Source organism: Pelophylax lessonae (assembly GCF_965119305.1).
Source record: "Pelophylax lessonae genome assembly, chromosome: 12".
NCBI lineage: Eukaryota > Metazoa > Chordata > Amphibia > Anura > Ranidae > Pelophylax > Pelophylax lessonae.
Genome location: NC_138779.1, coordinates 219,084,900 through 219,097,993, shown reverse-complemented (window position 1 = coordinate 219,097,993; position 13,094 = coordinate 219,084,900). Strand labels below are relative to the sequence as shown.

At 51.6% G+C, this 13,094-nt stretch overlaps 1 protein-coding gene across 1 annotated transcript in view; it reads left to right on the top strand.

The window, feature by feature from the left end:
* Positions 1-2,638: 2,638 nt before the first annotated feature.
* Positions 2,639-13,094, top strand: part of RCC2 (regulator of chromosome condensation 2) — a 14,812-nt gene continuing 4,356 nt past the window's right edge. Inside the window, exons 1-8 of the mRNA XM_082274805.1 lie at positions 2,639-2,803; positions 4,310-4,555; positions 8,592-8,685; positions 10,154-10,297; positions 11,581-11,712; positions 11,827-11,915; positions 11,998-12,112; positions 12,909-13,075. Of these exons, the coding sequence (XP_082130931.1) occupies positions 4,328-4,555; positions 8,592-8,685; positions 10,154-10,297; positions 11,581-11,712; positions 11,827-11,915; positions 11,998-12,112; positions 12,909-13,075 (969 nt within the window). The 5' untranslated portion in view covers positions 2,639-2,803; positions 4,310-4,327. The remainder of the gene's footprint in view (positions 2,804-4,309; positions 4,556-8,591; positions 8,686-10,153; positions 10,298-11,580; positions 11,713-11,826; positions 11,916-11,997; positions 12,113-12,908; positions 13,076-13,094) is intronic.

The window sequence follows — 13,094 nt, the reverse complement described above, 5'->3', positions numbered from 1 at the left end:
ATATATCTATATATATACACTATACACTATACATACCCCATAAACATATATATATATATATATATATATATATATATATATATACCCTACACATACCCCATAAACATACATATATATATATATATATATATATATATATATATACACTATACATACCCCATAAACATATATATATATATATATATATATATATATATATATATATATATATACACACTATACATACCCCATAAACATATATATATATATATATATATACACACTATACATACCCCATAAACATATATATATATATACACACTATACATACCCCATAAACATATATATATATATATATATATATATACACTATACATACCCCATAAACATATATATATATATATATATATATATATATGTATATATACACTATACATACCCCATAAACATATATATATATATATATATATATATATATATATATATATATATATATATATATACACTATACACCATACATACCCCATAAACATATATATATATACACTATACATACCCCATAAACATATATATATATATATATATATATATATATATATATACACACTATACATACCCCATAAACATATATATATATATATATATATATATATATATATATATATATATATATATATATATATATATATATATATACACTATACATACCCCATAAACATATATATATATATATATATATATACACTATACATACCCCATAAACATATATATATATATATACACTATACACTATACATACCCCATAAACATATATATATATATATATACACACACTATACACTATACATACCCCATAAACATATATATATATATACACTCCACATACCCCATAAACATATATATATATATACACTATACATACCCCATAAACATATATATATATATACACTATACATACCCCATAAACATATATATATATATACACTATACATACCCCATAAACATATATATATACACTATACATACTCTTTTTTGTTTATAGCGCAAAAAAAAAAATTAAAATGGCACAGGTGATCAAATGCCACCGAAAAAAAAATTCTATTCGTGGGAAAAAAGGACATCAATTTTATTTGGGTACAGCGTCGCACGACTGCGCAATTGTCAGTTAAAGTAATGCAAAAAACGGCCTGGTCATTAAGGGGGCAAATCCTTTCCGGTCCAGAACTGTATAAAGAGTACCTGTCATTGCCTATTACTGTCAGTAAGACCCCGTTCACATTAGATGGCTCCGACTTCGGGGGCGACCTGTGAAGTCGCGTGCAGTGCAACTTCGGCGCGACTTGCAGGGACTTCACATAATGGAAGTCAATGCAAGTCACCTCCAGGTTGCCCCAAAGAAGCTCAGGACCCTTTTTCTAAGTCGGAGTGACTTGTGTCACTCCTATTAGAACGGCTCCTGTACAGTGGGAGCGACGGCTGACCAAGTCGTCTGACAAGTCGTGCCAGTGTGAATGGACACTAAAGGGATGTTTACATTTTTTTTTTTTTTTAAAACAGTGTTAAAAATAAAAAATAAAATAAATAGGAAAAAAAAAATTACAGCGGCCCCGTCCCCGTGTTTCTTGCGCTCCAAAGAAAACGCATACATAAGTTGCGCCCGCAAATGTAAACGGTGTTCGAACCACACATGTGAGGTATCGCCGCGATCGTCAAAGCGAGCGCAATAATTCTAGCAGTAGACCTCCTCTGTAACTCTAAACTGGTAACCGTAATTTTAATTACGGGTTTTACGGTAATTTTAAAGCGTCGCCTATGGAGATTTTTAAGTACCGTAATTTGTCGCCATTCCACGAGTGTGCGCAATTTTAAAGCGTGACATGTTAGGTATCTATTTACTCGACGTGACATCATCTTTCACATTATACCCAAAAAATTGGACTAACTTTCCCTTATAGTTTTATTTAAATTCAGTGAAATTTGTTTTTTTCCAAGAAAATTGAGTTTTGTAAGACCGCTGCGCAAATACCGCGTGACAAAAAATATTGCAACGACCGCCATTTTATTCTCCAGGGTCTATATAATATTTGGGAGTCCTAAGTAATTTTTTAGCAAAAAATATTGATTTTAACTATTGGATATATATATATATATATATATATATATATATATATATATGATTTCTACTATATATCTGTATATATATCTGTATACACACAGGCATACATAGGGGGAGCAGAATGATAGGGACAGATGGGAGGAGGCGGAGTCATAGAACACATGGGCGGGGAAATTAAACAGAGGAGGCTGGACTTCACACACATACATAACAGAGAGTGGAGTAATTACAGTGGGGGGCGGGAAGAGTATAAGTAGGGGGCGGTGATTATAGGAAGGTAGGCGTTAGAGAAGGGGGGAGGAGTGATGTATATATACAGTAGAGGGCGGGACGGTGCGCAGTAGGAGGTGGGTGATAATTAAGACGGAGGCGGGATGATAGGAAGACACAGAGAAGGGGGTGGAGTATTACGGATTGAGGGGCGGGGTGATAGGAGCACACAGGGAAGGGGGTGGAGTAATGCAGATTGAGGGGCGGGGTAATAGGATCCCACAGAGAAGGGGGCGGGGTAGAGCCCCTCGGACTGGCCGGGTGCCAGCGATACGCTCCTCCCCCCGCCAGGGGTCGCTGTGAGGATCTGGCCCGGGCCGCCCCCCATGTGCTCGGTGTTTGCAGTCAGTGCCGGGTGTCGGTCGGGCCGGGTAACATACAGACTAGCGGAGAGTTGTCGGAGGACGGAAGGACAGAGCTCCGGGAGGTTTGGTTGAGGTGAGGGGTCCGGGGAGGGGAGATGGAGGAGGGGGAGAGGGGACACGTGTGTCCGGACACAGCCCATTGTTTAGGAGCCGGCCGACACAAAGAGCCGCCATCACCGACACACAGGAGGGACATATAGATTACTGGGAGCACTGGGCCAGAACTGGGGGTATACTGGGAGCACTGGGCCAAAGCTGAGGGTTTGCTGGGGGCTCACTGGGAGCACTGGGCCAGGACTGGGAGCACTGGGCCAGGACTGGGAGCACTGGGCCAGGACTGGGGGGCACACTGGGAGCACTGGGCCAGAACTGGGGGTATACTGGGAGCACTGGGCCAGAACTGGGGGTATACTGGGAGCACTGGGCCAGAACTGGGGGTATACTGGGAGCACTGGGCCAGGACTGGGGGCATACTGGGCCAGGACTGGGAGCACTGGTCCAAAACTTGGGTTATACTGGGAGCACTGGGCCACAACTAGGGGGTGTACTGGAAGCACTGGTCCAGGGCTGGTGCTTGCTTGAGAACATAGTGGAAGTACTGGTATACTGGGTCAGGACCCGGGGGCATGCTGGGAGCACGGGGCCGGGACCCGGGGGCATGCTGGGAGCACGGGGCCGGGACCCGGGGGCATGCTGGGAGCACGGGGCCGGGACCCGGGGGCATGCTGGGAGCACGGGGCCGGGACCCGGGGGCATGCTGGGAGCACGGGGCCGGGACCCGGGGGCATGCTGGGAGCACTAGGCCAGGACTGGAACTTGATTGGGAGCACTGAGACAGAATTGGGATGGAATATTAGGAGATCCTGAGATGCAACTGTAGGGATACTGGAAGCGCTGGAACAGGACTGGGGTATACTGGGAGCAATAGGATAGGACGTGAAGGATAATGGGAGTGCTGGGGTAGGATTGAAGGGATGGGAGCACTGGGACCGGGTGTAAGGTGTAGGGATGAGTCTCTCTTGGCTGAGGGGTTGCAGACCAGGGTGGTATTTGTTTTAGGGTTGTAAGTTTGGGGACAGTTGGGGTTGGAGATCTGAAAACCCTAGATTTTCTAGGAGCGGAGTTCTGGGTTTTGGGGTGCAGGCCAGGGGGCTCCCTGGGTTTTGGGGTGCAGGCCTGGGAGCTCTCTGGGTTTTGGGGTGCAGGCCAGGGGGCTCTCTGGGTTTTGGGGTGCAGGCCGGGGGCTCCCTGGGTTTTGGGGTGCAGGCCGGGGGGCTCCCTGGGTTTTGGGGTGCAGGCCGGGGGGCTCTCTGGGTTTTGGGGTGCAGGCCGGGGGGCTCTCTGGGTTTTGGGGTGCAGGCCGGGGGGCTCCCTGGGTTTTGGGGGGCTCTGGGTTTTGGTGTGCAGGCCAGGGGGGCTCTGAGTTTTGGGGTGCAGGTCAGGGGGCTCCCTGGGTTTTGGGGTGCAGGCCAGGGGGGCTCTGGGTTTTGGGGTGCAGGTCTGTTGATTTTGGGTCCATGTTTTAGAAGGTATCTCCATGTCAGTCAATGACCCCATTATATCTCCTGCCTTTCTGCAGTGACACACCGTAGCCACCATGCCAAGAAAGAAGGTGACCGATGGAACCAGCGCCAGGAAGCGGTCAGCAGGGAAGAAGCGGGGACGGGATGAGTTCAGCAGTGATGACGATCTGGAGCTGGACGGCAGCCCAGGATCTGACGGGGGCCCCAACAACAAGCGGGGACCCAACAAGGGAGGAGCCAAGGGCGGGAGTGGAGCTGCTGCTGTTGTCGTCACTGAACCTGAACATACTAAGGAGAAGATTGTAAGTGGCCCCATTATGTTACTATTACCACCCTATACTCATCATATATCCGCCTTTTTAATCCCAACCCTTTATCTTAAATTGGTGCCCAGCGGGGAGGAGGCCCCTATCCGTTGGGTGTCCGGCGGGGAGGAGGCCCCTATCCGTTGGGTGTCCGGCGGGGAGGAGGCCCCTATCCGTTGGGTGTCCGGCGGGGAGGAGGCCCCTATCCGTTGGGTGTCCGGCGGGGAGGAGGCCCCTATCCGTTGGGTGTCCGGCGGGGAGGAGGCCCCTATCCGTTGGGTGTCCGGCGGGGAGGAGGCCCCTATCCGTTGGGTGTCCGGCGGGGAGGAGGCCCCTATCCGTTGGGTGTCCGGCGGGGAGGAGGCCCCTATCCGTTGGGTGTCCGGCGGGGAGGAGGCCCCTATCCGTTGGGTGTCCGGCGGGGAGGAGGCCCCTATCCGTTGGGTGTCCGGCGGGGAGGAGGCCCCTATCCGTTGGGTGTCCGGCGGGGAGGAGGCCCCTATCCGTTGGGTGTCCGGCGGGGAGGAGGCCCCTATCCGTTGGGTGTCCGGCGGGGAGGAGGCCCCTATCCGTTGGGAGTCCGGCGGGGAGGAGGCCCCTATCCGTTGGGTGTCCGGCGGGGAGGAGGCCCCTATCCGTTGGGTGTCCGGCGGGGAGGAGGCCCCTATCCGTTGGGCGTCCGGCGGGGAGGAGGCCCCTATCCGTTGGGCGTCCGGCGGGGAGGAGGCCCCTATCCGTTGGGCGTCCGGCGGGGAGGAGGCCCCTATCCGTTGGGCGTCCGGCGGGGAGGAGAGGCGCCTTTCCGTTGGGCGGCCGGCGGTGGAGGAGAGGCGCCTTTCCGTTGGGCGGCCGGCGGTGGAGGAGAGGCGCCTTTCCTTTGGGCGGCCGGCGGTGGAGGAGAGGCGCCTTTCCTTTGGGCGGCCGGCGGTGGAGGAGAGGCGCCTTTCCTTTGGGCGGCCGGCGGTGGAGGAGAGGCGCCTTTCCTTTGGGCGGCCATCGGTGGAGGAGAGGCGCCTTTCCGTTGGGCGGCCGGCGGTGGAGGAGAGGCGCCTTTCCGTTGGGCGGCCGGTGGGGAAACAGTCCCAGGTACAGATAGAACGATGATTGGTGTCAGCGGTTGCTTATCTAAGAGATGGAAACTTCTCAAGGAACCCATAGCAACCTCTGGAGAAGCCCTAATTGAGAGGCTGTTCTATAATTTTTACCAGATATATCATTAGTATATATATCATTAGTATAAACCTCCATGAGATCATTCTAAGGAGAAGCCAGTAAAATGTTACTAGTACGGAATTATTGAATTATTGTAATGTTTATTATCATTGAATTGTTGGATGTGTAACCCCATATTATACCGTTCTGGTCATATTACATTGTATATTCATCATCAGCGACCTAGAACAGGGACGCTTGTAAAATCTACTAAGAACGTATCAGGGAGATGCTCATAAAATATTACTGCTACGTGTAATTGTCAACTATCAGCAATGAACGGGTGTGCACCAAGAAGCAAATGACCCCCAAGTCTTCAAGCTCTTGTATGTGTAGCTTCCCCTTCAAATGTTGGAGATATTGTATTGAAGGGTCTTGGTAATACTCAGACAAACGTTGTAGACAATTTTGCTCCTCCAACCTTGTGCTAACAGTTTGAAGACCCTTTTCTGTTCCACCATGACTGTGCCCCCCCTTATGCACAAAACCAGCTCCCTTAAAGCCATTGTGTGACCAGTTTGGTGTGGAGGAACTCAAGTGGCCTGCACAGAGCCCTGGCTTCAACCCTACTGAGCACCGATTGTGAGCCAGGTCTTCTCATCCAACCTGACCTCACAAATGGGCACAGATTTCCCACAGACCCACTCCAAAATGGAAAGTCTTCCCAGAAGGGTGGAGGATGTTCTTGCCACAAGGGAGGGTGGCAACTCCATATTACTGGCCATGGTTTTGGAATGGGATTGCCAACAAGCTCTTATAGGTGTTGGTGGTCTGGTGTCCCCCAGCATTTGGTCTACATAGATAAGTGAGTGAAATTCTACCACAGTTGACCCTGGTTGTGTCCCTGCTGGGGGGGTTTGCCCTCTTTATTTGTCCTGGCCACCTTTTCCCCAGGACAAAGTGATGGGAGCTCCAAAATTTTACAGTTGACACCAGAACAGTAGTTGGGGGGGGGGGGGGGGGTCAGTGGGGAGAACTCCGCTTACATTGTTCTGTATAAAGAATGCCCCTTTTGTTGATGGTCATTGGGAAGGATGCCCCTTTCGTTGGTGGCGATTGGGGAAGGATGCCCCTTTTCGTTGGTGGCGATTGGGGAAGGATGCCCCTTTTCGTTGGTGGCGATTGGGGAAGGATGCCCCTTTTTTCGTTGGTGGTTATTGGGGAAGGATGCCCCTTTTTCGTTGGTGGCGATTGGGGAAGGATGCCCCTTTTTCGTTGGTGGCGATTGGGGAAGGATGCCCCTTTTTCGTTGGTGGCGATTGGGGAAGGATGCCCCTTTTTCGTTGGTGGCGATTGGGGAAGGATGCCCCTTTTTCGTTGGTGGCGATTGGGGAAGGATGCCCCTTTTTCGTTGGTGGCGATTGGGGAAGGATGCCCCTTTTTCGTTGGTGGCGATTGGGGAAGGATGCCCCTTTTTTCGTTGGTGGCGATTGGGGAAGGATGCCCCTTTTTTCGTTGGTGGCGATTGGGGAAGGATGCCCCTTTTTTCGTTGGTGGCGATTGGGGAAGGATGCCCCTTTTTTCGTTGGTGGCGATTGGGGAAGGATGCCCCTTTTTTCGTTGGTGGCGATTGGGGAAGGATGCCCCTTTTTTCGTTGGTGGCGATTGGGGAAGGATGCCCCTTTTTTCGTTGGTGGCGATTGGGGAAGGATGCCCCTTTTTTCGTTGGTGGCGATTGGGGAAGGATGCCCCTTTTTTCGTTGGTGGCGATTGGGGAAGGATGCCCCTTTTTTCGTTGGTGGCGATTGGGGAAGGATGCCCCTTTTTTCGTTGGTGGCGATTGGGGAAGGATGCCCCTTTTTTCGTTGGTGGCGATTGGGGAAGGATGCCCCTTTTTTCGTTGGTGGCGATTGGGGAAGGATGCCCCTTTTTTCGTTGGTGGCGATTGGGGAAGGATGCCCCTTTTTTCGTTGGTGGCGATTGGGGAAGGATGCCCCTTTTTTCGTTGGTGGCGATTGGGGAAGGATGCCCCTTTTTCGTTGGTGGCGATTGGGGAAGGATGCCCCTTTTTCGTTGGTGGCGATTGGGGAAGGATGCCCCTTTTTCGTTGGTGGCGATTGGGGAAGGGTGCCACCTAGGTTCTTGACAGTGGGAGAAATGCCCCTCACGGTGGTCAGTGGGAAGACTGTCCCTGATGTAGATGGCTTAAAAGATAATTGGCGTCATCAGTTACTTTCAGGTGTTGATGGTCAGGTGTCCCCCAATATTTGGTCTATATAGCTTGTGTGAGTAAAGATTTCGAAAAGTTGATCCTGGTTGGTGCCCCTTGCTGTAGAGATTTGCCCTAGGTCTGTCCTGGTCACCTCTGCCCCAGGACAATGTGATGAGAGATCCAAGTTTTTACAGTTGTCACCAGAACAGTAGTTGGCGGGGGGAAATATATTCCAATGGGGGGGGGCAATTTTCAATGGAATTTTCCACACGTTCGGGTTATTTCCCTTCACTTCTGTCCTGGATGTAACCGGAAATTTCTCCAGAGTTTGCTAGGGGGGTTCCTTGAGCAATGGGAAATTTATGCCTCTCTGATAAGTTCCCACTGACACCGGTCCTTTAGATTAGCTGTCTTTTAAGGGGGGGTAATCTTCCCAATGACCACAAGTGGTAAAGAGCATTCTTCCCACTGACCATCACACTAACGTATCATGAGTTGTAGATATGGTAATTATTAGCTGGGGTTCCCTTAGACCAGAAAGTTATTTCAAGGGTTCCTCTATGTTTAAAAGGTTGAGAGGCGCTGCCATAGATGTACCTTGAGTGATTTGTTCTGTAGGGTTGTTGGGTTTTTCTTATTAGTTTGATCATTTAATCCTTTTCTTTCCAGAAACTTGAAGGCTCCAAAGCGAAGGGACAGCTTTTGATTTTTGGAGCAACCAACTGGGACTTGATAGGGCGTAAAGAAGTGCCTAAACAACAAGGTGAGTGAGCGGACTCCTGACTTTTTGTTGCCTCCTGTCTTTTTGTTGCCTCCTGTCTTTTTGTTGCCTCCTGTCTTTTAGTTGCCTCCTGTCTTTTAGTTGCCTCCTGTCTTTTTTTGTTGCCTCCTGTCTTTTTTTGTTGCCTCCTGTCTTTTTTTGTTGCCTCCTGTCTTTTTTTGTTGCCTCCTGTCTTTTTTTGTTGCCTCCTGTCTTTTTTTGTTGCCTCCTGTCTTTTTTTGTTGCCTCCTGTCTTTTTTTGTTGCCTCCTGTCTTTTTTTGTTGCCTCCTGTCTTTTTTTGTTGCCTCCTGTCTTTTTTTGTTGCCTCCTGTCTTTTTTTGTTGCCTCCTGTCTTTTTTTGTTGCCTCCTGTCTTTTTTTTGTTGCCTCCTGTCTTTTAGTTGCCTCCTTGAAGACCACTTGGATGCGGAGGTCCACTGTACAATACAAACAGCTCCTATGTAGTTTTTTTTTTTTTTTAGGTCGGATGAAAAGATAAGTCGGCGGTTGGGTCACTTGTAGCAGCCAGTCCTGGAGTAGTTGTCATTTTTTTTTTAGTAACCGTGATATTTTCCAAGATGTTGGCGCTCTTCATTTTTTTTTTTTGAAGGGTGTTTTTATCTCCTAAAACAGGGATCCTCAAACTACGGCCCTCCAGCTGTTGTGGAACTACACATCCCATGAGGCATTGTAAAACTCTGACATTCACAGACATGACTAGGCATGATGGGAATTGTAGTTCCTGAACAACTGGAGGGCCATAGTTTGAAGACCCCCTGTCCTAAAAGGTTCTGGTGATGTCTCCTCATTGACTTCACAGATCTACATTGGCTGTGGAAACTTTGAGGTCTTCCCAACCTCCCAGATTTTTTTTTCCCTTTATCTTATATTGTGCCTCCCAACGTGATGAGTAGGAATTCCCGGAACTGGTCAGGAAGAAAGCTAGGAAATAATTTCTGGGAGATCTTTTGCTGAGGGCCTCAAAACTTGGCAGATTAAGACTCCACCTTCTGGTGACTTGGAGTAATGTTGTAGAAACAGCGGGAGGAGAACAGGAGCGCCCAGTGATGGGGAACCTCGGCACTCCAGATGTTTTGGAACTACATTTCCCATGATGCTCAACTACACTGCAGAGTGCATGAGCATCATGGGATATGTAGTTCCAAAACATCTGGGGTGCCGAGGTTCACCATCACTGGAGGTGTATGAAGGGCTCTTGTTCAGGAGAAATTAAAAACAAATGGTAGATTTTTTCAGATTACTCCTCGGGATTCATTAACATTGCTAGATGTTCACTAGAAGATAACACATTTTTACTTTTTAAGTACAAATCCACTTGAATGTTTTTAATGACTGACCATACTTATCTTTTGTATGTACAGAGCCTGTGAGCTAGGTGTCTGAGGTCCCTTCCCTTTTTTATGGTATTCCTGTATTCTTTTATTGAACTTTTTTTTTTTTTTCCCCCCAGCTGCCTATCGTAACCTTGGCCAGAATCTTTGGGGTCCACACAAATATGGCTGCCTTGCGGGAATACAAGTACGAACGGTGGCATCGGGCCCATGTGCAGCTCACAGCATTCTGATTACCACAGAGGGGAAGTTGTGGAGTTGGGGTGAGTAACGCTCATTTCGTATGAGAGTGTCACCACGACCTCCGTGGTGCATTGGTTCTGCTTGGCACAGACTCTTGCCAGGGCTTACCAATAGGATTTTGTGTGTGTGTGTGTGTGTGTGTATAGATATCGGTTTGTGATTTTTTTTTTTTTTTTTACTCGGCCCTGCCGGGCGCAGAGGTGGGGGGTGGCTGTTGCTTGGCCCTGTCGGGCGCAGGGGGGGGGGGGCGGCTGTTGCACGGCCCTGCCGGGCGCAGGGGGGGGGCGGCTGTTGCACGGCCCTGCCGGCTGGGGGGGGCGGGGCTGTTGCTCGGCCCTACCGGGCGCAGAGGGGGGCGGTGTGGCTGTTGCTCGGCCCTACCGGGCGCAGAGGGGGGCGGTTTGGCTGTTGTTCGGCCCTACCGGGCGCAGAGGGGGGCGGTTTGGCTGTTGTTCGGCCCTACCGGGCGCAGAGGGGGGCGGTTTGGCTGTTGTTCGGCCCTACCGGGCGCAGAGGGGGGCGGTGTGGCTGTTGCTCGGCCCTACCGGGCGCAGAGGGGGGGGAGTGGCTGTTGCTCGGCCCTACCGGGCGCAGAGGGGGGGTGGCTGTTGCTCGGCCCTACCGGGCGCAGAGGGGGGGGTGGCTGTTGCTCGGCCCTACCGGGCGCAGAGGGGGGGGTGGCTGTTGCTCGGCCCTACCGGGTGCAGAGGGGGGATGGCTATAGCTCGGCCCTACCGGGTGCAGAGGGGGGATGGCTATAGCTCGGCCCTACCGGGCACAGAGGTGGGGGGGGTGGCTGTTGCTCGGTCCTACCGGGCGCAGGGGGGGGTGGCTGTTGCTCGGTCCTACCGGGCGCAGGGGGGGGTGGCTGTTGCTCGGCCCTGCAGGGCGCATAGTGGAAGGGGGTGGCTGTTGCTCGGCCCTGCCGGGCGCAGAGGGGGGTGTGGCTGTTGCTCGGCCCTGCCGGGCGCAGAGGGGGGTGTGGCTGTTGCTCGGCCCTGCCGGGCGCAGAGGGGGGTGTGGCTGTTGCTCGGCCCTGCCGGGCGCAGAGGGGGGGTGGCTGTTGCTCGGCCCTGCAGGGCGCAGAGGGGGGGGTGGCGGTGGCTACTGAGCTCTGCTGGCCAAGAATGGGCAGGTGTTCACCGCCGGAGCAAAAACAGTTACTTAGCTGCTGATCTTGGTGATGATCCAGCCCCACTTTCTTAGTATTGGCCACTGATGGGTGAAGTGTTAGCCCCCTGGGCAAGGAGTCAATGCTCTTAGTTATGGCAGCGTGTGATGATGGGGGTGTGCTCTTTTTCAGGGCGTAACGAGAAGGGCCAGCTGGGGCACGGGGATATAAAGAGAGTGGACGCCCCAAAGCCCATCGAGGGCCTCCAGGACGAGGTGTTTGTACAAGCTGCTTGTGGTCGCAACCACACCTTGGCACTGACAGGTACGTACTGCTCTGCCATACCCTCTGTCCTTACTGGGCATTGGAAGAGTCCAATATTAATCGTCCTTGTGTATGGATAACAGCATCTGAGTTCCTCTGTCTTCCTATTCACAGAGAACGGCTCTGTTTATGGCTTTGGAGAGAACAAGATGGGTCAGCTTGGCCTGGGGAACAAGACGGATGCCGTGTGCAGCCCGGCTTTGGTAATCATCTCGCCTTCTTACCTACCGCCTTATAATGTGTGATCACCTGAAACTCACAGTAGATCTCTCCGCTTTTCCATAGATCCTGTATAACGGACAGCCCATCACCAAGGTCTCCTGCGGGGGCGAGTTCAGTATGATCATGGACTGTAAAGGAAACCTCTATTCTTTTGGCTGCCCCGAGTATGGACAGCTGGGTAAATGTTAAATCTTATTTCTGCTGTTATCTTTGTCGGTCTTTGACGTTTCTATTACTTGCATGTTCCCAGTCAATCTTCTTTTTCTTGCTCACCCCCCCCCCCCCCCCCTTTGCTCGCTCTCTCACTGGCTCACCCCCCCCCCCTTTGCTCGCTCTCTCACTGGCTCATCCCCCCCCCTTTGCTCGCTCTCTCACTGGCTCATCCCCCCCCCCCGCCCCTTTGCTCGCTCTCTCACTGGCTCATCCCCCCCCCCCTTTGCTCGCGCTCACTGGTTCACACCCCCCCCCCCCCCCTCGCTCGCTCTCACTGGATCCCCCCCCTTTGCTCGCTCTCTCACTGGCTCGCCCCCCCCCCCCACTTTGCTCGCTCTCACTGGCTCACCCCCCCCCCCTTTGCTCGCTCTCTCACTGGCTTGTCCCTGCCTTTCGCTCGCTCTCTCACTGGCTCATCTCCCCCCTTGGCTGGCTGGCAGTCCCTCCCTCCCTCCCCCCTTGGCTGGCTGGCAGGCCCTCCCTCCCTCCCCCCTTGGCTGGCTGGCAGGCCCTCCCTCCCTCCCCCCTCCCTTGGCTGGCTGGCAGGCCCTCCCTCCCTCCCCCCTCCCCTGGCTGGCAGGCCCTCGCTCCCTCCCCCCTTGGCTGGCTGGCCCACACCCCCTTCCTCCCCGGCCCCTTTGCTGGCCCGCACTTCCTCTGTCGCTGGTGTACCCCTTTGCTCGCTCTCTCCCACTCATGCCCTCCCTCGCTCCCTTCCCCATCATCAGTTTTGTCATTTCCATCTTTTTCCCGTGAAACAGGTCACAACTCTGACGGGAAGTATATTGCGAGGGCACAGCGAATCGAGTATGACTGCGAGATGGTTCCACGCAGGATCGCCATATTCATTGAGAAAACTAAGGACGGCCAAGTTCTGCCTGTACCCAATGTGGTGGTGCGAGATATAGCCTGCGGGATTAACCACACGGTGAGACCTGCCTGCAAAC